Genomic DNA, 25,524 nt, shown 5'->3' with positions numbered 1-25,524 from the left:
ACCATCACCACCAATCCTCTCACGCAACGGACCTTGCCCATGCTTTCTTGTTTCCGCAGACACGGATGTCCCCCTCTCTCCCGAAAAAAAAAAAACGGAAGAGGGGCAGCACATATCATTTGCCCGTCGGGTGCGTGTGTGTTGACGCACAGCTTTTACTTCGCTAGTCACACTTCTTTCTGTTGCCGAACGACGCCCCGTCGATTTGGCACCTGTTGCCGTGGCGTTGAGGTTGAGGAAGTGGAGAGGAGAAGGGGGGGCGCACCCCACTCCTACGCACACACACACACACACACACAACAAAACACAACACACCCGCACCGAAGAGCACCATAAAACAACAGCATCGAATAAAAAAAAAATCGAGGGACCGCTCGGCAACCGTTGGCTTTCCTTTTGGCCTACGGGCCCCAAAGCACACCTGCTGCACAGCAGAATGACATCGCCAGCGTGCGTGTGTGTGTGTGTGTGTGTGTGCTTGTGTGTTTTTCGCGAGAGCACATCAACTCAACCACGCCTGCCATGGGCAGTACGCCATCAACTGCGGCTGCAGCAACCCCTCAAACTCCATTTGTCGAAGGTCGATATGACGACGGCGCCGGCTCTGCCCCGTGCCACGTGGGGCCACAGACGGCGCCCCTGTCGCAGCAGTCGCTACGACCTTTCCGGATGCCTTCAGTCTCGCCTGCTCCGCGTCACGCATCGCGGAAGACGCCAACGCCAATGGTGATGACGATGATTCCGACGGAGATGCAGACGACGAAGCTGCTGAGCAGTTGCTGTTCTCATTATCCCCATCATCTGCCGGCGGTTCACTCTGCAACGTGTATCGGTTTAGGAAAGGCTCCAAGGAGGCCGCAATGCCGTCAGAGGTATCTCCGTAGGCAGTGCTCGACGTAAACCGAGAAGAGTCGCGGGCCGCCTTGCCGGCGCTGCTGAGCTGCGGCACCACATCGACCCCCATCAGCTCCGATATCGCCGCGCACTGCGCGAAGGTGATGAGGGCTAGTCGCGTTTCTCGCGAGGGCAGCGGACGGCTGCGCGCATACACGTTTCCGCCTGGCCCACCACTGCTCCCCATAGCCGAGGCGGAGGAACCGCCAAGCCGGCGTAGCTCCTGTGCCGTCCACTTCAGCAAACGGCGCCGCACGCCTTCCCCGCTGGCCTCATCGATGCGGCTACGCAGAAAGCGAAAGAGTGGAAAGATGTGACGAGCCGCACGCAGGCGCTCTTCCATGGTAACGACCCGACGGCTGGCACCCGTCGGGGGCGCCATGCGCAGACGCACCGGCTGCGCGGGAGCCGCCGAGAGAGGCAACGACGAAGCGCTGAAGGCGAATGCCGTCGCCGACGACTGCCAAATCGCCGAGGAGCGCGCGAAGGCGCCACTTGCGTTGCTGCTGCTGCGCGGCTGCTCCACTGGCATGATACCTTTGGTAACGAGAGTGATGAGCTTGTGCAGCAGCCCTACGGGCTCATCCTCCGTCCCGAGCATTGACAGACTCGGGGCCAGGTACAGCAAGTACACTGGACGATCCACCCGCGTTACGACGGTCAAATAGAAGGGCACAATGTCCATCCACCAATCAGCGTTTCCGCATGAGCCGGCGATCTGCTGGCGACGGAGGTCATCAGCCAGTCGCCCATACACGAGCGTTGCGCAGTCGCGCAGAATGCGGAGATAGGGTTGCGACAGTGTATTGAAGAAACGCTCGAGAGGCTGCACTGAGGCCAGCGACGCGCCGGGCGAGGCGGCCGCAGAACTCCAGTCAGCAAGGCCAGTGCCACCAATGAGGCCGAGCGAGTCGGACCGTGGAAGAAGCAATGCGGTGGGCAAGAAAGACGCAGAACTACTGCAGTCAGAGGACGCAGTCGCGGCGGGTCGAGACGTATCCGCGTCTGCAGCGGTGATCGGGGTGCTGGGGAACGCACTGGCGGAACCGCCGCCATTCCCACCCGGAAGCAACGATGCCGGCGCTGAAAGGAGGGCTGACGGGCTCCCCAGCCCGGGCGTCGCTGGAGAGCCGAGCGGGCTACCGCGGACAGACGCCTGGCGCGACCTCAACGAAATCGCGCAGGATGGACCGCCGCCGCCGAGCCCGTACATGCCCCCGAGAAGTGACCATCCGCCCTGCTGCTCCTCTGCGTCTCTCGGTTCTAGCGTCAACTCCACATCCAGCAGCCGGTTCAGGAGAACGCGCAAAATGTCGTTCCGGTACGACAGGAGCTTGTTGTTGTGCTCTACCGTTACGTCGAGCACGCTTGGCGCGCCGGCTGCTACTGCCGCTCCAGGCAAAAACCCCGTGCTCCCGCCGCCCTCGCTGCTGAGCTGTCCAGCTACCCTTCCACCAGATCTGCCCTTCCCTCGGCACGATGCTGCTGTTGCTGTGGAGCTGTCGCTGCCTCCACCAACGCCGGAAAAGGCGGCTCTGACGTAGCGTCCAGATGGGCCACCCGTGAGACCGTCACTCACCGCAGACCTCGCGCAACCGCCGTCGCTCAGTTCTGTGCCGCTCGCCGTGGTGGTGGTATCCATCACGGACGAGCTGCCTCCAAGTAGGGATGGATGTGGCAGAGTCGGCTGTCTCAGCGACACCTCGCCAGCCCTTGCCCCCTCCAAGAGCGTGGCGCTCACGTAGCCTGACGGCAGCACGCCGGCCGTCGGAAGCATCGACGACAGTGATGCGTGGTCGCACTGCTGCTTCGCCGACATCGGAGAGGACAACCCTCCCAGGTCGGTTCCGCTCTCCTCTGACGTGCCTCCTGGGAGGATCAGGGAGTAGGAGCCCGTGGCGGGCGGCAGCAACCATGGAGAGCCGCTCAGATCACCTCTGCCATCGGCGCGCCGCGAGCGCAGCGACTTTAGAAGCCCCACGGCGCGCAGCAAACTTTGGCTGTTGCCGAGTCGTGGATGGTACGCTGGGGTATGCCCCTCCAGTGCCAAGTACAGCAACACAGCGGTGCACGCCACGTGGTGGCGTCGCTCCGCCCACCGCCGCCGCGGCATAAAGTCGGCAATGCAGCCCTCCAGCAGCTCCACAACGTAGATGGGACTGTACTTGGTCGCCACCGCGTTCAGGACGCGAATGAAGCTGTCGCTCGGGATGGAGCGCCGCGCGCCATCGCGCACGGGTGGGCGCAGTTGACAGGGTTTCAGCAGCACCTCGAGAACGCCGCGCACGGTTTGCTGCGACTGATCAATCAATACCAGACACACACGCTCAAAGGCGATTTGGAGACGCACGTGCCAACGCGTGATGACGTGGAGCGCTGCCACGGAATGATCCCGACCGCTAGCGTGGCGCGCTGCTACCCGTGCAGCACCAGCCTCGCTGCCGCTGTGACCGCCGCCGCCGGCGCTAGCCGTGCGTGCTCCGCGCGTCTGCGCCGCTGGTGGGTTGCCCGCCACTGTTTCCACGACGCGCCACCATGGCATCGTGTTCAAGACGCCAAGCACGAGTAGGCGCAGTTCCGAGAGGGCACTACGGTAAGCGCTTCTCAGTGCGTCGCCCTCCACGCACGGCGGAAACCCACTGAGCGAGGATGATGATGCGCCAACATTGGCGCTGATGCCGACGCCCGCCGACGCCAACGGCCGGCTCAGCTCGCGTAGCCACTGCTCCGTCCCAAGCAGGCACTCCACCACCTCGCGGTCGCGCATCTCAGCCAGCGAGGTGCGCCGCAGCACTTCCTGCAGTGTCTGCAGGTGTAGTAGGTTTTTCTGAAGGACATACACGTCAGCTGCGGATGCCGCGCCACCACCGCGAAGGCCGGCGGCACTCATGTCACCGATATGGCGCTGTCGATTACGAAGCAGTCCGCAGGACGCGAAAAGATCGCTGCCGTCAGCCAGCGCAGAGGCTGCAGCAGCCGGCACACTGCCGCCGCCTCTGTCAGGGGCATACGCGGTCGGAAGCGGCGGAGAACAGGAGCCGCTGCGGCAGCGCTTAATTCCGCCTGGCCGCATTGCGTTTGGCTAGCGTCAGCGCAAGGGATGAGTAGAGGTGGACGCAGAGTGACGTCCGGGTGAAGAGGTCTGAGCAAGGTGCGCAGGGCCCGTTGCGTCTTGATCCAGCAGTGCTCACCCCGCGCGTCTGCGTGTGTGTGTCTTGTTTAGCGGCTGCGCCAACGCCGGCCAACAACGCAAAGCAGAAACGAAAACGAGGTGCGGACAAGAGGAGGAAGAGGGGAGGAGGGGAGGCGGAGAAAAACGTGGTGAGGGCTGCGAGCCGGCCAGGCGATGGCGCGTGGAACAACCAAAACAAAGCCACACGCGCAACACTACACACAAGACACATGTAGGTGTCAGTGTGTATTGCCCTTCGCCACAGATGCCGTGCACCTGTATGCCGAGGGACGACAAGACGGCCGCCTTGCGCGCTGTGCGCTGACGAGGTGATGAGCACCTGTGTCACTCTCTCTCTCACGTGCCCTGTGTGTAGGGAACGGGGGCGGTTGCCGACGGTGAGCGCGGCCGAATCGAAAGCGAGCATGCGCAGTAGCAGATCGCAGCAGAGACATGCCAAGGGATGTGAGGGGCCCCAGCAAACAAGAACACAAAAACAAGGAGAGTAGAAAGCGAAAGGCTGAGCGTCCCTGTCTCTTCATAAGCGGTATCCTTGCACGAAGGGTGGGGTCAGGGAGCGGTCGGTTCAGACACTGGCTGAGGGGGCGCAGCCGCGCGTGCGCGCAAGCGCAGGTGCGTCTCAGCCGCCGCAAGCCACCAAAACAAGCATTCATTCGTGTCAAGCACGAGGCGTGGATATCCCTTGATGCCCATGAGCGGTACTGCATTCATGTCAGCCCCTGCACAGGCGTGTGCCGTCGATGTGGCCCAGCCGGCAGATGTCGCTAGCTTCCTTCCGCCGCCGTGGTCGCGGAGTTCGGATGCCGAGAATGACGACAGCGCTGAGCTGGAGGCGGCATGATCAAAAGGTGTGCAGCCCCACTGCGCGGCTTCAGCAGCGGTGAGGTAATGGGCGCTCGATGGCAGCGATCCAACCAAGCCCAGCTGTGTCCGTGCCGCGTCCAGCGTCAGCGGCACCTCGCTGCCTGGGAGTAACACAAACGCCTGCCGTGGCGGCGGTGCTGGCGCTGAGCGCCGTCGCACGCTAGCCGCAGCTCCCTCCTCCTCGGTAGCGGCGTCTCTTCCATCTGTACCGCTCGCACGGCAGCCCGCGTCGCCCGAGGCATCGCCAGTGCCGATGAAGTATGCCGCGTCGCCCGGAAAGGCGCAGAAGGATGACCGCGACGACGTGGCTGTGGCCCAGGTAGCCTGGCGTAGATCGCTGGCATACGGCTGCAGAGCATGCCTGGTTTGCACATCAACGTCGGCGAAGGCAAGAGACCCTACACACACCACGTAGTCGTTGACACCGAGGGCATAGTCATCCTCATACTCGAGGCCACGGCTTACCATAGCTGCTGTCGCGTCCGTGCCCCAACTGATGGCCTTGTGTGTCGTCACCTCGCCACTTCCCAAGTCACTAGGGCACCGCCGTTCCTCAGGCACAGGTGAGCATGAGTTGCGGTCCGGCAGCGACGCGCGTGCCGCTGCAGACATGGCAGAAGGCGCAGCTCCGCCGGCGTCAACAGCGGCAAAGACGTCTGATAGCTCAACACCAGCGGCGCCCAGTGTGTCGCAGCGCACATCGCGCGCGGACACGCTTGTCCATCCGCCGCACAAGCAACCGGGGGAAGAAGGCGGTGTGCGCCCGTGCACAAGAGCAGGGCGGAGCCGCAACACGCAAACGACACCGGTGGCGTCGGAGAGCCACAAGAGGTCGTATGGAACCACAGTTGGTGACACGGACGACGAGACGGCTCCTGCTGCAGCCGCGACGCTACCGTTGGAAAAGGCGTCGATACAGCGCACAATGCGGCCGCACACGACAACGCGGTGGCACGCGGCAGCATCCAGCTGAATGGTGCTCTCGCCCAGACGGGCGGCGCTAACTGTCTCGCGCAAACCGTATATGTCACCACGCACTTCGTGGTCTTCTCCACACGGTGCAGACGCACTAGACGTTGACGCTGACGACAGCACACAAGTCTGCGGTTCCTGCGTTGCGTGGCGACTGCAGGGCTTGCCGGCCGCTGCTGTGCAGACGCCCACATGATCCATACCGAGAATAGCGCGGCAGAGTTGGCGAGCCGTGACAGGGCGAGGGGCACGGCTGCGCCAACTGCTGCGGCGGCTGCTTGGACGATCCACTGGCGGGCGCATTCTTCTGACATCAAGGCTTGTCTGGGCTTCGCGGTCGAGGTGGCTCGTGGACAAAGGAGGAGGACGCAAGGAGTGCTGGTGCTGACCCGAAGCACTGCCAGCAGAAGCCGGAGGAGCGCCGGAAAAAAGGAAGCTGGCGGAGCATCTCATGCGGAAGGAGAGTACAATCTAAACGGTAGAGAAAAGGGAGAAGAAGTCAGACTCGCCCTCGTGCAGGAGGCCACGTAGGCGCTGTGAGGCGTGCAAGATATGTCCCTATGCCACAGGAGATCAGGTCGGAGGCGGAAGGAGGGGGAGATAGAGGCGTTGATGACGTTCGAGCTGGAACGCGTGCACGAGAGAGACACGAGATCGAGGCCAGCCGCCCAGCAACACATGCAACGGCACCCGCCGAAGGCTCCTCGCAGGTGCCTTCGAGCACCAGCAAGGCCTGCCGTTAAGTAAAGAGATGATGCGGGCAACTGTGAACGGCGAGGGAGAACCGAGAGGGAGGCTGCAGCCAGTGGGTCTTGGCTGGACTGCGCACTAGCTGTTTTCGAGCACTGCAATCACGCAAAGGAGCATGTAGACACCCACACACACAAACACAGAGCACCGCAACAGAACGCGATTAGGGTAACACGGTAGTTCCCTTCAAGCAGCACCGCCACCCTCGCACGAGTAGTCGTGTGCGATCATGCAAGAAAATCGTGAGTAGGCACCGACAAGCACCGCAGCTCGGTGCCCCCTTGACGCCCGCACGCGGATGCGCACGGGGGGGGGGGGGCAAAGGGAACGGTCAGGTGAAGAAAGCACAGCTGCTGGAACACGACAATGAGCACGGGCGCTGCGAGAGAGCCCACGGTATGATCGGCGAGTCGCTGACATCCCCTTATGTGCTCGCTTAGAAGTTGCGGTGGTGTGGATGATCGTCCGTGGCCCCGTCGACGGTGTACCCTGGCGTCTCCAGGTACTTGGGCACGTGCGAGAGTGGCGTGTCCATACCAAGCGCCGACTTGGGGTTCGCCTGATACCACTCCTCCTTAAACGGCTCCTGAATGGCAACGTAGCGGAAGCACTCACGACCGCCGTAGCTCCACATGAAGAGACGGTAGGTGCCTACGAGCCCCACAACGGTGGCGATGGGCCACACCATGCAGATCGCATAGATCTCACACCGCCGCATCCAGCCTGGCAGCCCCATTGCTTATCTGCGTGAACCCGTCGAAGAACTTGAGTGAGAAGGGGGAGGGCGTCAACGGACACTGCGTCGGGGGGGGGGAGAATGCCAAAGAGAATGATGGCGAGAGAGAAGCGGCAAAATGTGTCCTCTCGACAGTGCGGGGAGGCGGTCGTTGCCCTGGCGCGCTCGGTGCGAGGGAGGCACGCGAGCCGCAGGATGGAAATCAGAACCGAAAGAGCGCTACCTCGATTTGAGCGGGAGGTGCGTGCTCTGCTCGTCTGTTTGTGTGTGTTTAGTAGCCTTAATGACAGTTTAGAAAAGAAGACACCAGGATCGGCTGGGATAGATAGCTCTATAGCGACCATGGAAAGACTTGCTCTGCTGACACGACTGCGCGTATTTAAACGGTTTTCAAGCCATGTGCGCGTGTTTGTGGGTGGTGGTGAGGCCGTCGCTCTGTGCACGTCCGACGAGCGACACAGACACTCATAGACGCACCAACACGGAAGGGAAGGACGCTGTGCCGCAGCACCCTCTTCGCTGTACTCCGTCCCCACATGCGCCGATCGGCACAAAGGAAAGAAAAGCGAGCAGAGAAAAGAGCGAGGTAAGAGGGAGGAGTGATACGGCTCAGCTTGCGCGAATGGACAGCGCAGACCCCGCGGCGGTGTAACGTGTACGAGGGGCGCTGCAGCATCCCTCGTACGCATCGAGCGGAGTGGTAGGGAGCAAGGCAGAGCTGCAACTGCCACTGCAACGGCAGCAGAGATTCGTGAGAGGAGGGGAGGGGGGCCTGAGTGAGGAGTGCGTAAGAGATACCATCAGGGAGCGCGACCGATGCCCACCCCACTGAAATAAAAAAAGCAATAAAAAAAAAACAACGAAAAGGGAGCGAGGACAGATGCAGCACAGAGGGTTGCGTGTGTGTGTTTTTTTTTTCGGCCGATAGGCCACAGGAACAAGGGGGAGAAGGAGGGGGGTCCGTGGCTCCGCAGAGGCCGCTCCACCACGACCGCGAACGCCAGCCCCTCACTCCCTTAGTCGCTTGACGTGACGGCAAAATCCCATCTACAACAGCTCCGCTGCAAACGTCTGCGCAATCAAGGCGACACCAAACCCCGTGGCCTCATCGCGGGTCGCGGGCGCGGCCAGGTCAACATGCACCCATTCGCCCTCGTAGTCCTTGGACAGGTTGTTGCCAATAAACTGCCCCGCGCAGCTCACCTGTGCATTGGCGCGGCTCTTTACACTATTCCTGAAATCGGCCACAGCGCTGGCAAACTCGGCGTTGTGAAACTCAGGGCAGTACACGACTGGAAAACACAAGTCGCCGCACGCCTTGCCGGCGGCCACGAAGCGGTTCTCGCTGGCCTCTGAGTTCGTGTAGATGGCAGCGTGGTGCTGGCCAGTGGCAACGCCTTGCGCGCCTGTCAGCGTAGCCATGTCCACAATGATGCTCGGCGTGTAGCTCAGCTCTTTGCAGGCATGGTAGACACCGTCCGAGAGCACAAGGCGGCCTTCGGCGTCTGTGTTGTTGACCTCCACGGTGACGCCGGACTTCATGCGCAGGATGTCGTCATTGCGCTGCGACCGGGGGCCCACGGCGTTGTCAGCGAGACACAAGATGCTCGACACCTCAATAGGCGCCCGCAGCATCGCCAGGCACAACAAGCCGCAGAACACGGCCGCTGCACCGCCCATGTCGTGCTTCATCGTGCACATGCCGTCGCGGGGCTTGATCGCAAGGCCGCCGGTGTCGTACACGATGCCTTTGCCCACAAGCGCAATTCGATCCTTGGGTGGCATAGCAGCCTTCGGCTTGTACGACAGCGTCACAAGGTGCGGCGGGTACTCAGCGGCCTTCCCGGTACCGTAAAGACCGCCGTACCCACGCTCGCGGAGCTCCTCTCCAGCGATCACGTCGGCGGACACATCGATGCCGGCGGCCTTCAGCTTCGCTGCCCACCGCACAGCGATCTCCGTGAACGTCACCGTGTCCAGCAGGTTCGTCGGCGCGTCCACCAGCCGCTGGCACAGCTGCACGCACTGCGCAATCACAGCGAGCTGCGCCGTCTTGCCGGACGGCATCACCACGCGCACCGGGCGGCCAACGTTCAGGTAGTTCTGCTCCGCGTGCCCGCGCTTCGCAGTGAACGACCGCCGGCACGACCGCGCAATCGCGACGGCCACGCTCACCTCGTGGCCACTGCCCAGGTAGTAGATGTCCAGCCCAGCCTCGGCGTCCGCGGCGGGGCACTCCGCCATCGCCTGCTTCACGATTTCGCTCACCTGGTCCGGCCGCGACGCGCAGTTGTGGCGCGACGCGACGGACGGCACCTTCCCGATCAGCAGCCGTACTGTCGCCGTCACCTTCACGACGTGCGCACGCGACTCCGGCGCCGTCGCAGCAGCAGCGCACGCCGCCGCATCGTAGTGCGGGCACGCCGCCGCCGTCGCCATCTCCTTCAACTGCGCATCCGTGCCCAGCACGAGCACCGTCTGCACCTGCCCCGTCTTTGAAGTCAGCGCACGGCCTTTCTCCACCGCGTGGAACGTCACGTTGCTCGCATAGTCCACGCAGCTGTCTACGAAGGCGGACACGCTCGCCTCCTCGTACGCCGACTGGGAGCGGATGCGCTTGTAGGTGCCCATCTTTCAAGTCGCCTTCTACGTACAGCTGCGACAGCTTCTATGACGAGCAGAGGCTGCAGAAGAATCAGCCTGTGAAAAGACCCGAAAAGAGAAGGTTGTGCGAGGCGGGTATGGCACTTGCTGAACCCGCAGAAACGGAAGCAATACACCGAGCACGACAGGGACAAACAAAGGATTCGATATGCGGATCAATGCGCTGCGACACGGGAGATACGAGAGACACAACAAAACTGTTCGTTCATGCAACTTGACAGATCCTGTGACAGCACGGCGCGCATGGCAGCGTGCGCCATCGTGCGTGTATGCACGTCAGTGAAGTAGGGAGAAGTTGAAGCGCACAATAGCAGAGGAGTTGGTTGTCGACGGTGAAGGGTAGACAGAAGACGGCTGGGTAGGGTGGGCATGCGTTGAGCTCAAAGGCACGCAAGGCGCACTGTCGCCCGGGTAGATCCGCATGGCCAGCCCTGATAACACACACAGGCAACAGAGTGAGAGATGTGCGCGCAAAGCAAGCCTCTTCATACGCTCAAGTCTTGGCCGCATCGGCGAGTTTCTCGTAGCTGCGTGGGGGAGGGGGGCGCCGGCAGCGATCACAAACAGAAAGACGCGTTGGAAATTGTTCGAGAGCGACAATCACGTATACTTCACTCATATCCGCAATAAACACGAACATCCACGTGCTTTCTGTGACAGGCATCCTTACGCGAAGACACGAACGCGTAGTTCAGGAAGTCGGGGGGGGGAATGGCCAGTGGTGAAGAAGCACGACGCAATCCTCCACGTCACATCACAGCGTGCCATGTCACATAAATGCGTTTCCGCGCTGTCTGCGCACTGCAGCACTTGCAGTCCGCTTTTATTATCACTATTCTCATCGTCGTCCCTTTGCTTGGTGACAGAGGCCTCGCACAGTATACAGAACAACAACAACAGCGACAGACATGCTCAGATGCCTCTTGATGTGCAGTGAGAACGGAAAAAAAAGAAAGCAGGCAAAGGCAGGAATTCACACATGGGTGGAGCATGGAATGTGGGAAGTAGCCACACGAGGAAGCACACAGACATATACAGAGAAAAAAAAATAATAAAAAGAGACCACGATGCCATACCGGTGCGCGTTAGCGGACATCGCCTACCCCCACACCTCTCTCTCTTCTCACACCGTGTCAATGTGAGCCAGCACGTCCAGCAAGCGATCCAGCGCGAAACAGCTGTTAACAGCGACCGGTGCCGACTCATGGTAGCATGCACCAAGCTCCTGCAGTGCACCCACCAGCCGTGCCTCCAGCTCCGTGGATATGTGGAAGTGCTGCTCCGTCTTCCAGCGCCGAATGCACTCGGCAACGTCGAGCGGACACGTAGCACTGAAATTGCGCAGCAGTGGCACGTAGGCGCTCTCGTCCTCACCATCTTCCGAACGTGACGTATGAGAGCGGCGGGCGGTGCGGGCGGTCCACAGCGCCGAGCCGCTCTTGGCAAGCACGCGCTCAAGGCTGTTGAGGTTGTCGTTGATGCTGGCAAATCGCACGTGGCGCTCCAGGGCTGCCGTCTCTTGGTCGGACTGAACGGCAGGATGCTTCACCTCCAGCTCGAGCAGTATCGCAGGGTCAACACAGCACTGCATGGACTCGCTGCACTTGCCTCCGGGGAACTCCTCTACCACGTGCCGAACCGCTTCGAGAACGGCTTCGTAAAAATCCTGAACGCCAGGGCTAGCACCGCCACCGCTCATGCCCAACGACGAGCCTGCCTGGTGGCAGTGGAAAGACAGGAACACACTGTGGTGTACCAACCGCACAAGCACGCGGCAGTTGTCGCCTTCGCAGTCATCGTCGTGCGCCGACTCCTTGTACACCAGCCATGCTGCATCAAACCATAGTCCCTCTCGTCTTCGCGGTGAGACCTCGGCGGTGGCCTGCGCCAAGTACGTCGAGAATCGAGGCAGCACAAACGACCTACCAGCGCATTCCGAAAAGTAGGTGTCGAACGGGCCGTGCGCCACCGGTGTTCTCCCGCCAACAACACCTCGCCCACGCGTCGCATCCGTTGCCCGCCACCGAGTCGGTGAACTCCAGCTATGCGACTGCACAGGGCCGAGGTAGATCTTGTCCGATACCGTGGCCAGGCGGCACATGAGCTTTGGGAAGAAGTTGCGTGGCACCATGTCGAGCTTGAACATGTAGAACGGACCGGAGAGGAAGCACGGGAAAAGCCACGTGACGCCAGCAGATGCGGGGGTGCGACAACTCAGCGGGTACACAACAAAGCCCTCCTCCGCCGGGTTGATGTCATCTAGGCTGCGGTCGTCGTCATCGTGTACACGGCCCCCTTGCTGCTGTGATGCGGCAGACACGGGAAGACTGCGTGAGCACCCCACTAAATCCTGCGGCGGCGCCGTAGAAGTTCGAGCCGCCTCCTCGGCGGATGGACTGAGCAACAGCTTGTGCCCCAGAATGATAACGTCGCACAGTACAAGGAGTTCGAGTACACCAGCCAGCGGAACGCTATAGCGCACGTTGCCCGCAGCGGGGTCGCAGCCAGCGACGGCGAGGTTGTCTGTTCTCCTCAGGGCACTCATGCCTTCCTCGAGGCTGCCGCTGGCGGCTCCCTCACTGTCACATGGTTTGAAGTGGGGCTCCAGCATCGTAACGAGAACGGGCATCGGCAAGACACCATAGCGAAGAAGGCACGCCGTGTCCATAGTCACGACTTTCACCACATCGACGATTCGCGCCGCCTCGGGGGTGAGCAAGATACGCAGTGCCGGGTGTTTTCGATTCAGAAGCGCCGTGTCTCGCTTTCCGGCCGCGGCAACCATCCTAGCGGCATCCACGGTGCTGGGCCCACCAGACTCCGCTTGGCCCACCAGCGCGCAGCACGCCAGCGTTGTCAGCACACGGCAGAGCCACGCTACATCAAGAACCACATGTTGACGTAGCGGTGTGCTTCGAAAGCGGTGCGCCAGCACACCCCAGTCTGCGAGCAGCTGCACGTGCTGGCGCAGCGTGTCTCGAGCGAGAGAGGCGCTCGCGGCTTCGGCTGTGTCGTACTGCGTGCTGACTGCCGTTGCCAGCGCCTTGAAGTCGCGCAGAGACAGGCACCACTTGCCACGCTCCCGCAACAGACCCACCTGTCGGCTGAGCTCCATGCACCGTGCAGGCACGAGTCCGCTGGCAAAATCCACATCACTCCGGCACCGGTCGCGCGCCAGGTCTCCGAGCCACTGCAGCCACTCGGGAAACCCCTCCACGGCCCGATACCCGGTCGAGTACACTTGGCGGTGCACGTTGTCAACTGCGAACCGGCCCACCACTGTAGGACGCAGCTGCGCATACGGCTGCAGCATCTGAATGAGGCTGACCACCTGCAGCTCCACCTCTTCCATCTGAGCTCGCAGCATCTCCTGTCGCACGGCTGGAAGGCGGCGAGAGAAGAGGCTGCCGCCACCGCCCTTGCCATCGGCAGCGCTGCTGTGGTGCGCGTGTGTGGCAACCAGCACCAGTGACACCGTGTGACTGTCCGTGCGGCACAAAATGTCTTCGACAATGCCGCGCAGGGCAACGAGCGACGGTCCGCCGTCTAGCGGGAAGCACAACAAGTATGTCAGCCGGCGGGATGGGAGTTGGTCTAGTAGTGGGCTAAAGCACGGCGTGCCGCCAAGCTCGTACACGTGAAGGCGCATCGGTGTCGCGCCGGCGGCCGTCAGCGTGGTGGTGTGAATGCCGATCGTGGGATGCGTCTCCGCGGAGGCTGGTGTGTTGCCGTCGGCATCGGCGCCCGCGTAGGCGCGCCCGGTGGCCATGAGCGTTGAGAAAGCAGACTGCAGCCATGGCGTGTCCTCGGTCTGCAAGTTCCGCACAAGACTGCTCTTGCCGCTGCCGGATGGCCCCACGAGGACGAGGTTGTAGCGGCCCACAAAGCGTGGTGGAGGCTCACTGCGGTATGACTTCGACGGCGCCTTGGAGCGCATCCACTGCAACTCTGACAGGGGCAACGCAGAGTTGGGGTTCAGGTGCGCCGTCTGTGGGACGCGCTTGCTCGGCACTCGCGTCTTCACAACCGCAACAGCTGCCGGCGTCGGCCGGCGCTGAAGGGGGATCGGAAGGCTAGGTGCCTTAATGCCCTCGTTCACCGAGAGGCTCGCAGTTGAATGGTCTTCCGAGTCCGACAGTATTACAGAGGATGCCGAATTCTTAGCGTTGGCGCTCGCCGTGTCGAAGGGCACTCTGGTCGCCTGATAATCCCGTTGGGGCATCCGCTGTGGCGGAGGCGTTGAGAGCCGGTTCGCTGGGAGCGCCTTGCCCAAGGCCAGGGTGGGAATGAGGGGTCTAGATGGCTGCTGCGGCGTCGCTACGGTGGTGCTGATACCGGCCTCACGACTGTTTCGTCGTCCGCCAATGCCCTCGTCGTTGTAGTCGTCGGCGGCGGCGGAAGTCGAGTACTCGTCGTCGAAGACCGAATGTAAGGATTCCCTATCGAAAGACGACGCCGTCTCCACGCCACCACCCTCACAGCCGTCGCCGTCCCCAGAGGCACCGCGTGTCTCGCGCGCCTCCTCACGCACGCCCTCCTTGTCCGGGTGCTCCTCAGAGGAACCGATAAAACGCTTCAGCGACATCAACGCCTCCTCCTCCTTGTAGCCTGCGGAGGCAGGGGAAGCCGCCGCCGAACTCATGCCGCGATCGCTCTCAGCCCAATCGACACTCTGGCTGTCACCGCCGACGTATGCGGTCGTTTCCATGCGAACTGTTCTCCGCCCACGCGCAGTCAAGGGGGGCTCTGCAGGGTCCATGTACTTGAGCTGGATGTGGTCGGCACCGATGTCCAGCACGTCTCCGCTCTGCAGGAGGAGCGTGTCGCCGTCCTTGACGACAAATGGGCTACGATACATGGGACGGATTACGTACGTCTCGTACCCTGCGCACGCCCTGAGTGTCGTTGTCGAGCTAGCCGTCGCGGCAGTGCCCGTCGCCTTCAAGCGCTCAAGGATGCAGTGCGGTCCACCAACGCCCTCGCCAAACTCTCTTGGCAGCCGAACATGTCGCACGTCGGCGCCTTCATCGGGTGCTGCCCCATTCGCATCGGCGTCGGAGCCGGTACGATACGATGGAAGCACGAGAGATGAGTCGAACGATGTTGATGAGCTTCCGACTTCACTGCCCTCATTCCCCTTCGCGGTAGATGGCGCCGCTGCAGTGTTATTGGCGGCGCCACCGTTGGGCGGAAACACCCCTACAAGCGTCTCGCCGGGACCAAGATGCGCGACGACCCAGTCACCCGCCCCGTCCATGTTTAGCAGATACGGCTCATCGCGACACAGACGCATCGTCGCCGTCACTGCGCCGGGGGCATAATTCTCGGCGTCCTTCGTTGCCACCGCCGCCGCCATCGCCGCCGCCGCAGCCCGCATCGCCGCCTGCTCCTCCTCATGCCGCTTCACAAGCTGGGCAATGTGCGCGTTGCGCTCTGCCTCGGACGCAGACATCTGCCGAATCATTTCCTCTGCACGACGCAGCTCCGACTGCAGCGTTGCCACAAATTCGGCGCGGGACGCGACAGGAGTGTCTGCCACTGGTGACACTGGCTCTGGTGCCACCGCGCCACTGCCCGCATGGTCGTTGAAGCCGGCGTGCGGCGCCTGCAGGTCCGCATCACCATCGGGCACGATTGACACCTCCCTACCGCTTGCCGATGAGTGCGTCATGCTCGTCTCACGGCTGCCGTTCTTGTCCTGATCAATCCACTTGCCCTCGACAGCATTGCCGTCACCGTCTCCTACGAGTGAGGGCTGAAGCAACGAGTCGCCGTCCGTGAGCGCCACCGGTGTTGCTGCCGGCGTCGCCATCGGAGTGGAGGAGCGCCTCGCTTCGGCACTGAGCAGCGAGCGAATTTGCTCGCGAAGCCGCATCACCTCTTTCTCCAGCTCTCGTATGCGCTTGTCGCCGGCCGTTTCATTCACAAACGCCTTCATCATGATGGACTTGGCCCTATCTGCGTACCGGAGTGTGCTGAGCGACTCGTCGTAGCTGTCGGCGCTGGGGCTAACGGTGGCAATCATGAAGGTTTTGCTATTGCCACCTAGGGACTCCTTCAAGAGGAAGGTGAGTGTCGAGTCTCGGTAGGGTATGTGCCGCTTCGATGCAGCAGCGGACTTCATTGGCGACTGCCCAGTGGAACTGCTGGCGGTGGCGATGGACTGGGCGGCCAAGGAATTGATGACAATGCCGAGTGTTGTGAGAGACTTGTTGATCTGCGCGCCTTCCTTGAGGGTGTCGCCATCCGCCCCGGTTGCCTTGGCACGCTCGCTGCCGGCAAGATCCACCAAGTTGATCTTGGCACCCAGCTGTGTCGTCATTGTCGCCACGGCGGTGGATGGTGCCTCTGTGATCGTGCCGCCAGAGCCACCCTCGCCGGGCGGGACGGCGCGTGTCCGCTTCTGCAGCAGCTGCAGCGTAAAGATGGCGTGCGAGCGGCTTGACGTTTCGTTCATGCGGGTCGATGCCATGTGCCGGCGCTGATTCCCTCGCACCATGAGTCGTAGCACCTGCTCCTCACTCGTCACGGAAATTTCGGCGAGTCCTTCCACATAGACGCCGAGGGTTGGGTGCTCGCGCACGCGCAGGGCGGCATCCGCCGAGTCAGCCGCGTGAAGCAAGCCCTGGCGACGCAGAGACCCCGATACGGCCCGCAGCGAGGCGGACCCATACTCCTCGTTGCCGGCTGTCACAATCCTGGCATCGTGTACCTCGTTCAAGAGGGAGCGCACGCGTTCCCTGTAGATTTCGAGGTAGCTGACGTAGACGCTGAAGTCCACGTTCTCCTCGTTTGCCATGGCAGCTTGCTTTACCTTGTCCATCTCGATAAAAACTTCACGGCAGAGGCGCGGGATAATGCCCGGTGCGTCGTCGATGCAGCAGCCGCCATCGGCGCCCATCATGCAGTAGCTCTTCCCACTGCCTGTCTGGCCATAGGCGAAAATGCACGTGTGGTAGCCGCGGAAGCTGGACTGTAGCACCGGTCGCCCGATCTGCTCGTACACCTGCTCCTGTGTGGAATCCACTGGGTAGACATGGTCAAAGGTGAAGCGGTGGTGGCGGGTGCCGCGCAGATGCGGGTCGACGGCGAGCAGCGCATTCACATCCTGCTCCGATTCCCCTGGCGGGAGGATGTAGAGAGTGTTGTACGCTGCAAGCGGAGCAATGCAGCTCCCGGAGTTCAGCTTCGTCTCGCGTGCGTTGAGTGGCCGCACGCGGACACTTACAGTGATCCGTCCTTCCTCGTAGCCGGTGTTTGGCTCGGCGCTCTGATCTCTAGAGTTTGTTGGCGACGGGGCCCGGCTCAAATCTGCCTCCTGAGAAGCACCCTTCGAGCTCTCGCTCATCTCTTGAACTGCGGTCTCCCCTGCACTGTCCGTCTCCGCATGTGATCAGCCCAGAGCGGAGAGACACGCCTAGCCAATAGCCCAGGAAGAAGATGTGCACCTGACTTCAGTGCAGGAACGCGTGAAGGAGCACGTGTGGCACGAGGTCACTCCGTGAGAGAGGGTGAGACGACGGTCAGGCGGGGTTTATGAAGGAAGGTGTAAGCTCTGTGTGTGTGTGTGTGTGTCCGTGGTGTCCGAACAGGGATGCGAGGAGGAGCTAGAGGTGCCAATCGCCGACAGAGAGAAAAAAAGGAAGAAGGAACAGCCGAGCATTCCTAGCACACAAAACCACGCACTCCCAGGCCACCCGTCGCCAACGCGCGACGGAGTTGACCGCGACCTCTGAAAAAGGGAGGAGGGGGTGAGAAGCCGTCAGCGGAAGAAAAAGGAACCAGCTCAATAAAGGCGTCACTGGGTGGGGCCAACACAAGATCCACAGCGCGCGATGGACGAGAAGCGGGCGTGGTTGACACTCCTCCCCTCAAGAGTCGAAGCCCCAGCACGGAAACAGCAACGGTAAGCCCCTCCCCTGAGCACCCTCACCAATGCTAGGCTTTCCTTTTCTCGCGAGAGTACGAGAGACGCAGAGACACCAATCCTAGCTTGAGACTCCCACGCCGTGCGAGCAATGAAGACAGCTCGTACCGTGCCCGAGGCGGGGGAGGGGGTAAGAGAAGGAAGCTCTACCACGCTAGCGCGAGCAGTTGACTCACCTGCGCCACACGGTGCAGGCTGAGAGGAGGCGGAGGAATAAGCCGATGAAGAAGAATGAGACGTAGAACAAATAACAGCAGAGAAAGCGCGCAATAAACGCTTCTCTGTTGCCCCAGGCTCTATACAGAGGACAGCCAAGGAGCTACGGCTGCGTAGGAGATGCGATCGAATAGAAGAGAGAGGGGTGTGAGGTATACGTGGGCGTGTGGCTTGTTGGAGTGGAAAAGGTTGGGGTGGCCGATAAGAACGCAGGAGGTGCACGTGCGGATGATATTGCAAAAAAAAAAAAAAGATGGAGACGAGTTAGGCACACGAAAGCTAAGCAGAGGCATAACTCCGCAGCAACGCTTGGCGCCCAGCCAAGGAAGAGTCGCCGTCGAATGCGTCGGAGCAGCAACCGCCCTCCTCTCAGTCGAGTATGCGCACGCCACACCAGCACGCGCGCGGGGCACGCAACCACCATTGGAATCTCCGACAGAACAGAAGCGAGAGAGTGAGGGGAGGGGGTGATGAAGCGTGAAAAGCTTCGATCCATATCCACAACCTTTGCGATGAGGACAGCTACTCCACTCAGGCACCTGCACAGACACATTCTTTGCCGACCATGCGTCACCCATCCTTCGCGAATGTTCCGTGTTCTCCTTCGGTTTGTCCGCCTTTTGTTTTCCCCCAGGCCTTTGCGTCTCGCGAGTGTCCCCAGCCAATACGACCATCGTGCCCTGCAGTCCACCTCCCCCCCCCGCCAAAAGAAAAGAAGGCGACAGAGGCGGTGAACAAGCGGATATGGTGGCGTCGGCGAAGTGCGGAGGGAGCCGACCGCTGAGCGAGCTTCGGTCAAAAAAAAGCGGTTTGACAACCAGATAACCCGGGCATTTCGCTCTCGATATATTCACCATCATCCATGTCGACCTTCTCCAGATCCTCATCACCTAACGCCCTTTTTTCCTCCGCCCCACCCCCTCCCGCTCACCCCTCTGCCGTCAAGCAGCCCAGATGCGACATGGGAGCGCCGCTCTCACGTGCACCGTTGTGGGCCGGCGAAGATGAGACGGTGACGAGGCAGAGAAGAGCGCACTGTCACAGAAGACCGAGAGGAGCGGCTTGACTGGTGAGAAGATGTGCGTGCTTGCTTGGGACTTACTAGACATGCTTGTCGGTTACCCACCTCTCCTCTGCCAGTTCCGGCATGTTGCGCGTACAAGCAGATATAGGTGGTGACAGAGAGAGAAGTGCGCCAGAAAAAGGGCGACACCACCGACATCAGACCCAAAGGCAGAAGAAGCGCCGCGGCTGCTTTGACTCACCGCCGTGCCTCGTCGTATTCCGACTCCCGTGGTACCCAAAGTGGGGAGAGGCGGGGAGAAAGGCGCCGGCACGGCGATACATCGACATCCCACAAGGAGCAAGACGTGTGTTTGTGGCACCGCTCTCTGGAGAAGCACACCCTCTCGCCCTGCGCCCCAGCCCACGAGGGCTGCCCACCGTGCATCGCCAGAGGGCCTTCTGCCCCGATGCCCTCCAAAGATAGCAGAGGAGAGAGGAACAGAACGTCATACAGCACGCGAAGAGACCAGCCATCAACTCTTGCACCCAAACCTCGCTGCACAGGAAGCGGCGGTCGTATGAGTCCTTCCAAGTACGGCGGATTCAGCGCCTCACTGGTGGGCCTCACAGGATGAGCTCCCCCGTTCTGTCGCGGCTCCCATTCTCCCAGAATTTTCCCGCTCTGCTAGTTCAGAATAGACTGCAGCTGGCCAGCGTGAATCGCCTCGTTTACCTCGCCTTCGCTGATTTCGCGATTGCCGCTCGCTATCAGCGGCGCCGCGTACATGGGCTCTAGCGTGTATGTGAGGAAGCGCCCCAGCCTGCACGCGCTGTTACACATGGCGCACATTCCCAGCAAGGACAAAGTATATGCCATCGCGCTCTTAGCGATGACAGCACTGGCGCCACATACGCCGCTAAGGCGCCGGATCGACCGTGAACAACCCAGCGCACACGTGGCTACCTTTCGTGAGTGGCCCGTGGAGCAGACCACGGCGATGAGCTGCCCACGCTTGCGCCAGTAGGGTCAACGCTCACGTTTTTAGAGTGAGTACCCTCACTCGCGCGTCATATGCATTGTCTTCACGCACGCGGCGGTGCTTTCGTTTGTGGTGGTGCGCGTTTCCTCTCGCGCCCTGCCGCCGAAAGGATGCGGGGAGGGGTCTAGGCAGACCCTTCCCCGCATTTGCAGCGCGAGCTCGGCGAACAGCTCCCGCTGCAAAGCCAGCGCCGGCCTACACCGCAGCACCGTATCCGCTAGCAGTTCCTGTGTGGCTGCAAGGAAACTCTTGAGAAACGGCGGCAAGCATAGCTTGCTTCCCTTGAGCGCGGCATCGACGCGCTCCATCGACATGCCGCTCTCGCACAGGTCGACGGTGGAGCAGTGACTGGTGGCGTCCAAAGATGGAGCTTCCGTAGCGCGCCTCCTCACGCGCACCCTTGAAGCACTGATTCAGGCCCGGCTCATGGAGCGCAAAGTTGTTCTGTGTGTGTGCACTTGTCCATTAGGCCTTCTCCTCCGTCGTGTGCTTGGCCTTGCGGGCCACAAACACAACCGGCAGTGCTGGCTCGGACTGGTGGGCGCCGTAGCATCCCGCAAACGTTCTCCTGGGCAATGTCCCTTAGTTTGTCCGCATCCGACGCGACGGCCGCCGGCAGTTTCCCGATGCAGACGTTTGTCTGCAGCTCGTGCTTGTGTCATGTGAGCAGACCCGTCTCTTCGCCGTGGGCCTGCTACCCTTTCGATGGGCTCATGCTGTGCGTGTCCCACAACGCTACGTGCACCACGTAGTGGTGGCGCTAGTGCTATTCAAGTCGCTTCTCTAGCTCACTGTGCGCCTCAGACATGTTTTCGCCGTCTCGCCAGACGTAGAAATCGGGAAAAAGTACGGTGCTGGAGAGCGTGCAGAGTAGAAGCGCCTATGCGTCGACGTACACGAACAAGCCCGAGACACAGAGAGGGCCGGGAGGGCGAGGATGCACGCGCATGTGCCCATTTCTCAGGTAGGGCAAAAGCGAAACCAAACAAAAAGGTGCCGTGTCGACTGCGACGACAACGACACGTGGGGAAATGGTAGACGGTGGGGTGCCTTGCCAGAGAAGGTAGAGGGAAGCGAAGGGAGGCGGAACATGTTATCGAGCAGGCTGGCCTCGCCAAAAGGGGAACGCAAAAAGGGGAGCATCACGAGGCATGTGAAAAACGCTGCGCTGCGTGGGAGGTGCACCGCAGCAAAGATGCAACAGTGATTGAGAGGAGGGGTCATGAGTGTGCGGTCGTACAGTGGCGCGTCCAAGCATGAGCCGGCAAGAGAACACATCATGCTGTGTTTCGCGGCGGCTCGCCCATTTATCTGCCCAGTGAAGCTGCTATAGAGAGAGGACACGGCAGTGGCGGCGGCGGGGGGGGGGGTGAAGACACAGTCAAGCGTTGTTTTGCGTCTTGACGCATTGTGCCGCACACCCTTGATGTGTACACCACCACCACCACCACCCCCCAGGTCGCACCATAAAAAATTCTGGTACTTATTGCCAAGCACAAAGCAGGTGCGTGCTCGCTCTGCGCTCCTCAACGCGCGTGTGCCGGGAAGCAGGAACCAACACTCCGATGTGCATCGCTGTTCGCTTGACAAATTGCAGCCTCTGTGTAGACTGCCCTTGTGAACCTCGCCCTTCTCACTCTCTCCACTGGGCTTCTTTTGTGATTCGTCGTCTTACATTACGCAGGATTACAAGTGGAACTCGTGCGCACGCGCACGTGCGTGCAGGGACTTCGACGCACACGCCGGCTCTTCGTTCCATTTTCTCTATTGCCCTCTCATTGTTCTCCCCCCACTCCCTCCTCTCCCCTTTCTCCTCCCACCGACACACACACGCGCACGCACCCTCTCCAAGCATCCCTCGACAAGTCCTGCGACAACCATCCGCAAAGTCAGCGTCGAACTCAAACGCTTCACCGCAGCAAACCATAGGGAGCGGCGATCAAAGAAAACGGAGCAAGCGACGACGTCAGGTGTAAGGACGTTCCCCTTGCCCACCAGAGAGAGGGATACGGCTTAGGACGGGGACAGGGACGGGAAGAGGGGGGAAGCTCAACAGCGAATAAGAGGTGAACGCTTTTCCCGTCCAAAGTACTGCACAAAGGCAGCGTTACAGAAGCGAGCAGATAAGTAGATCGGCGCTGATGTGTTTGGTCGTGCGAGGCTTGACGAGAGAGGGCGACGGGCAGAGACACAGACAGAGGAAAAGACATACGGCAAACCCGTCACGTAGCCCGTGTGCGAGTCGACCGATCAAGGAAAAGGAAAAATAAAACCATCAGCGAAAAGCAAAAAGAGCATATGAGGGAACCTGTAGTGGGCAAACCGTCTCTCTGTGTGTGTGCGTGTGTGTCTGTGTGCGTCTCCCTCTCTCTTTCTCTCTCCCCTCCCTCACACACACAAACACAGCGAGAGAGAGAGAGACGGACACGCAGACAGAGAGACACGGTGAAGAAGGGGAAGGAACACATGAGAAGCGTCGGAAAAAAAAAAAAACATATTTTCTTTTTTAACGTAGAAAAGTAACAGAAGCAAGAAAAACGTTTTCGCTGTTTCTTCGTCAACTTGTCGATTCTCCGCAACAGTGCTTGAACTCAACGACGACTCGGCACCCGGCCCCAGGCCTGTCACAGAGGCACCATACGCGTGGCGCAAAGCAGCCTTAGAGACGTGCCCTACGGCAAATGCGCCACCTCCGTCATCCAAGCACGAGCTTTACTTCAAACTCTGCCCACACCCGCGAACCCCTCGCAGGTCACCCACAGTCCCTCCCGCCATGACGGTCACCATCGGGTGCACCCCCCCTCCTCGGGGTGGCGCGGGCGGTCCGCGCTTCTGTAGGCGGCGTGCGGCCCGGGTGTGATGAGCTCGAGTCGCGCTGTCACTTTCTGCCCATACGTATGTGTGGTGCAGACTTGTTCACAGCCACAGGTCGCTCCAACACAGCGCCACCCAGGCCCTTACCGTCGACTTATCAGTGACAATGAATCGATGTGACTTCGCCACGTTGCAGGCACTTGATCCTGTCACGGCCAGAACCACTTCAGGTCGTGACAGGGATGGAGGATAGAGGAAGGAGTGCTGCTTGGCATTCTCCCTCGAGTGTGGCGGGGGGTTACTAGCCACTGGATACCACGCACAGAGAGGGGTGTCACCCCACCACCACTGTCATAGACGCACGTAATAGAGGTAAAATAAACGCACGCACACACAGAAGCACACGAATTAGAGGTGGAGTGCGCCAGTCACCTACTGGCACTTGAGTGTAAAAACACACACATGCATGCGGAATCTTCTCGTCGCGCTGTTTTTTTTTGTCTTTTATGGTGTTTCACCCAATAAGAGAGAGCAGGGAGGAACTCCATGAAACAACGTCAACCATGCTAATGTGCAGCCGCCCCTTCTCGCATCCTTCATCGCACACTCGGTATCTTTCTACCCAGAGTCACGGATGAGCGTACAGGCAATGGGCTTCCAACGCGCAGCTCAGCGCGAGCAGATCCAGTGCGTACACAAATATCTAAAAGGGGCAGAGAGCGATGGGAAGGGGTAGAGGGGGGTTGTGGTGGTTACTTTAACTCCGCTCTATGAGCAAAAGACAAAAAAAACGAGACAGGGAAGGGTAGATAGAAATAGGGGGGAAAACAGAGCGAAGCACAATGCGGCGCAGCAGAGTCGGGAGTGCCGAATCCGCATGTGCCCGTGTTCACTTTTTCATTGCCACTCCACTGGTGGGTATCGAAGCGCCGCCTCTGCCCTACACCTCGTCGCCGTTGATCTTCTTGATGATCGCCTCCCCAAATTCTGCTGTCGAGAGTGCCCTGGCGCCGGCCATCTGCCGCGCAAGATCGACGGTTGCCATGTTTGCCTGAAAGACCATCTCAAGCGCATTGATGATGCGCGCCGACACCTCGGACCAGCCCATGTAGTCGAACATCATAGCCCCAGACAGGATGAGCGAGGACGGGTTCGCTTTACCTTGTCCAGCAATATCCGGCGCCGTCCCATGCGTTGCCTCGAAAATAGCGTGGCCGGTCACATAGTTGATGTTCGCGCCTGGCGCGATGCCGATGCCACCGACAAGCGCGGCCAGCTGATCAGACACGTAATCGCCGTTCAGGTTCATGGTTGCAATCACGCTATAGTCTAATGGGCGGAGAATTGTGTTTTGCAGAAAGGCGTCGCAGATGCAATCCTTGATAACTACTTTGCCGCTGTCCATCGCCTCGCGCAGCGCCGTCTCAGCCGCCTCCTTGCCGCTTTTCTCCTTGATGGCGTCGTACTGCGTCATTGTAAAGATGGCCCCGGGGAACTCACGCTCGGCCAAGGCGTAGCCCCACTTCTTGAAGCCACCCTCTGTGAACTTCATGATGTTGCCTTTGTGCACCAACGTGACAGACGGAAGATGGTGATCGATAGCGTACTGCACCGCTGCACGCACCAGCCGCTCGCTTCCCTCTAGCGAAACCGGCTTCACACCGTACGCGCTCGTCTCAGGGAAGCGCACCGTCGTCACGCCCATCTCCTTCTTCAGAAAGTCTGCAAATTTGGCAGCCTCGGGAGTGCCCTGGTCCCACTCGATGCCAGAGTATATGTCCTCCGTGTTCTCGCGGAACACAACCATGTCCACCCACTCCGGGTGACGGATCGGCGATCCGACGCCGGTGAACCATCGCACGGGGCGCTGGCACACGAACAAGTCCAGCCGATGACGCAGCACCACGTTGAGCGAGCGTATCCCCTCACCAACAGGGGTCGTCAGCGGGCCCTTCATGCCAATGCGGTGCTTGTCGAATGCTTCGATGGTCTCCTCCGGCAGCCAGGTGCCCTTCTGCTCAAACGCTTTCTCCCCTGCGAGCACCTCTAACCACGAAATCTTCCGGGTGGTGCCGTACTCCTTCGCCACCGCCGCATCAAAGACGCGGTGTGCCACCTCCGTGATCTCCTTGCCAATGCCGTCCCCCTCAATGTAGGGGATAATGGGGCAACTTGGCACCACCAGCGCCCCCTTCGCGAAAGCGATGGATTCCGCCATTCTGAGACGCCTGCCCCTTTAGATGCGGCACTACCACACGTCGACACGGCAGAGAAAAGAGAACGACTGTGCGCTCTCACCAGGCGTGGCACTTACGCGGACAGTGCGCCACCACCGCCTCCACCAACCAAACGCGAGGCACTCCAACGGAAGGAGGAAGACGGGGAAGGGCGGATCCGCGATAAAGATAGAGAGGAAGGAGAGGGAAGTCGGGCAAGGCGAGGAGGAGCC

The 25,524-nt window shown here is 60.7% G+C and overlaps 6 protein-coding genes across 6 annotated transcripts; all 6 read right to left on the bottom strand.

The window, feature by feature from the left end:
• Nucleotides 1–502: 502 nt before the first annotated feature.
• On the bottom strand, nucleotides 503–3,967 carry LDBPK_332730 (hypothetical protein, conserved; the record flags this gene model as incomplete). The annotated part of the gene is made up of 1 exon (XM_003864049.1): nucleotides 503–3,967. One exon carries the CDS (start codon nucleotides 3,965–3,967, stop codon nucleotides 503–505), a length of 3,465 nt encoding a protein of 1,154 aa, XP_003864097.1.
• A 669-nt stretch (nucleotides 3,968–4,636) lies between these two features.
• On the bottom strand, nucleotides 4,637–6,376 carry LDBPK_332720 (hypothetical protein, conserved; the record flags this gene model as incomplete). Its single annotated transcript, XM_003864048.1, has 1 exon — nucleotides 4,637–6,376. One exon carries the CDS (start codon nucleotides 6,374–6,376, stop codon nucleotides 4,637–4,639), a length of 1,740 nt encoding a protein of 579 aa, XP_003864096.1.
• A 733-nt stretch (nucleotides 6,377–7,109) lies between these two features.
• Nucleotides 7,110–7,409, bottom strand: LDBPK_332710 (hypothetical protein, conserved; the record flags this gene model as incomplete). The annotated part of the gene is made up of 1 exon (XM_003864047.1): nucleotides 7,110–7,409. One exon carries the CDS (start codon nucleotides 7,407–7,409, stop codon nucleotides 7,110–7,112), a length of 300 nt encoding a protein of 99 aa, XP_003864095.1.
• A 1,047-nt stretch (nucleotides 7,410–8,456) lies between these two features.
• LDBPK_332700 (aminopeptidase, putative) lies at nucleotides 8,457–10,040 on the bottom strand (the record flags this gene model as incomplete). Its single annotated transcript, XM_003864046.1, has 1 exon — nucleotides 8,457–10,040. One exon carries the CDS (start codon nucleotides 10,038–10,040, stop codon nucleotides 8,457–8,459), a length of 1,584 nt encoding a protein of 527 aa, XP_003864094.1.
• Nucleotides 10,041–11,196: 1,156 nt separating this feature from the next.
• Nucleotides 11,197–17,421, bottom strand: LDBPK_332690 (Unc104-like kinesin, putative; the record flags this gene model as incomplete). The annotated part of the gene is made up of 1 exon (XM_003864045.1): nucleotides 11,197–17,421. One exon carries the CDS (start codon nucleotides 17,419–17,421, stop codon nucleotides 11,197–11,199), a length of 6,225 nt encoding a protein of 2,074 aa, XP_003864093.1.
• A 6,594-nt stretch (nucleotides 17,422–24,015) lies between these two features.
• LDBPK_332680 (isocitrate dehydrogenase, putative) lies at nucleotides 24,016–25,293 on the bottom strand (the record flags this gene model as incomplete). Its single annotated transcript, XM_003864044.1, has 1 exon — nucleotides 24,016–25,293. One exon carries the CDS (start codon nucleotides 25,291–25,293, stop codon nucleotides 24,016–24,018), a length of 1,278 nt encoding a protein of 425 aa, XP_003864092.1.
• Nucleotides 25,294–25,524: the final 231 nt, after the last annotated feature.

The sequence above is a fragment of the Leishmania donovani genome, chromosome 33 (assembly GCF_000227135.1).
Source record: "Leishmania donovani BPK282A1 complete genome, chromosome 33".
In the NCBI taxonomy this organism is placed as follows: domain Eukaryota; phylum Euglenozoa; class Kinetoplastea; order Trypanosomatida; family Trypanosomatidae; genus Leishmania; species Leishmania donovani.
Note: the sequence above shows the minus strand (reverse complement) of the source record. Positions and strands in the feature narration are given on the sequence as shown.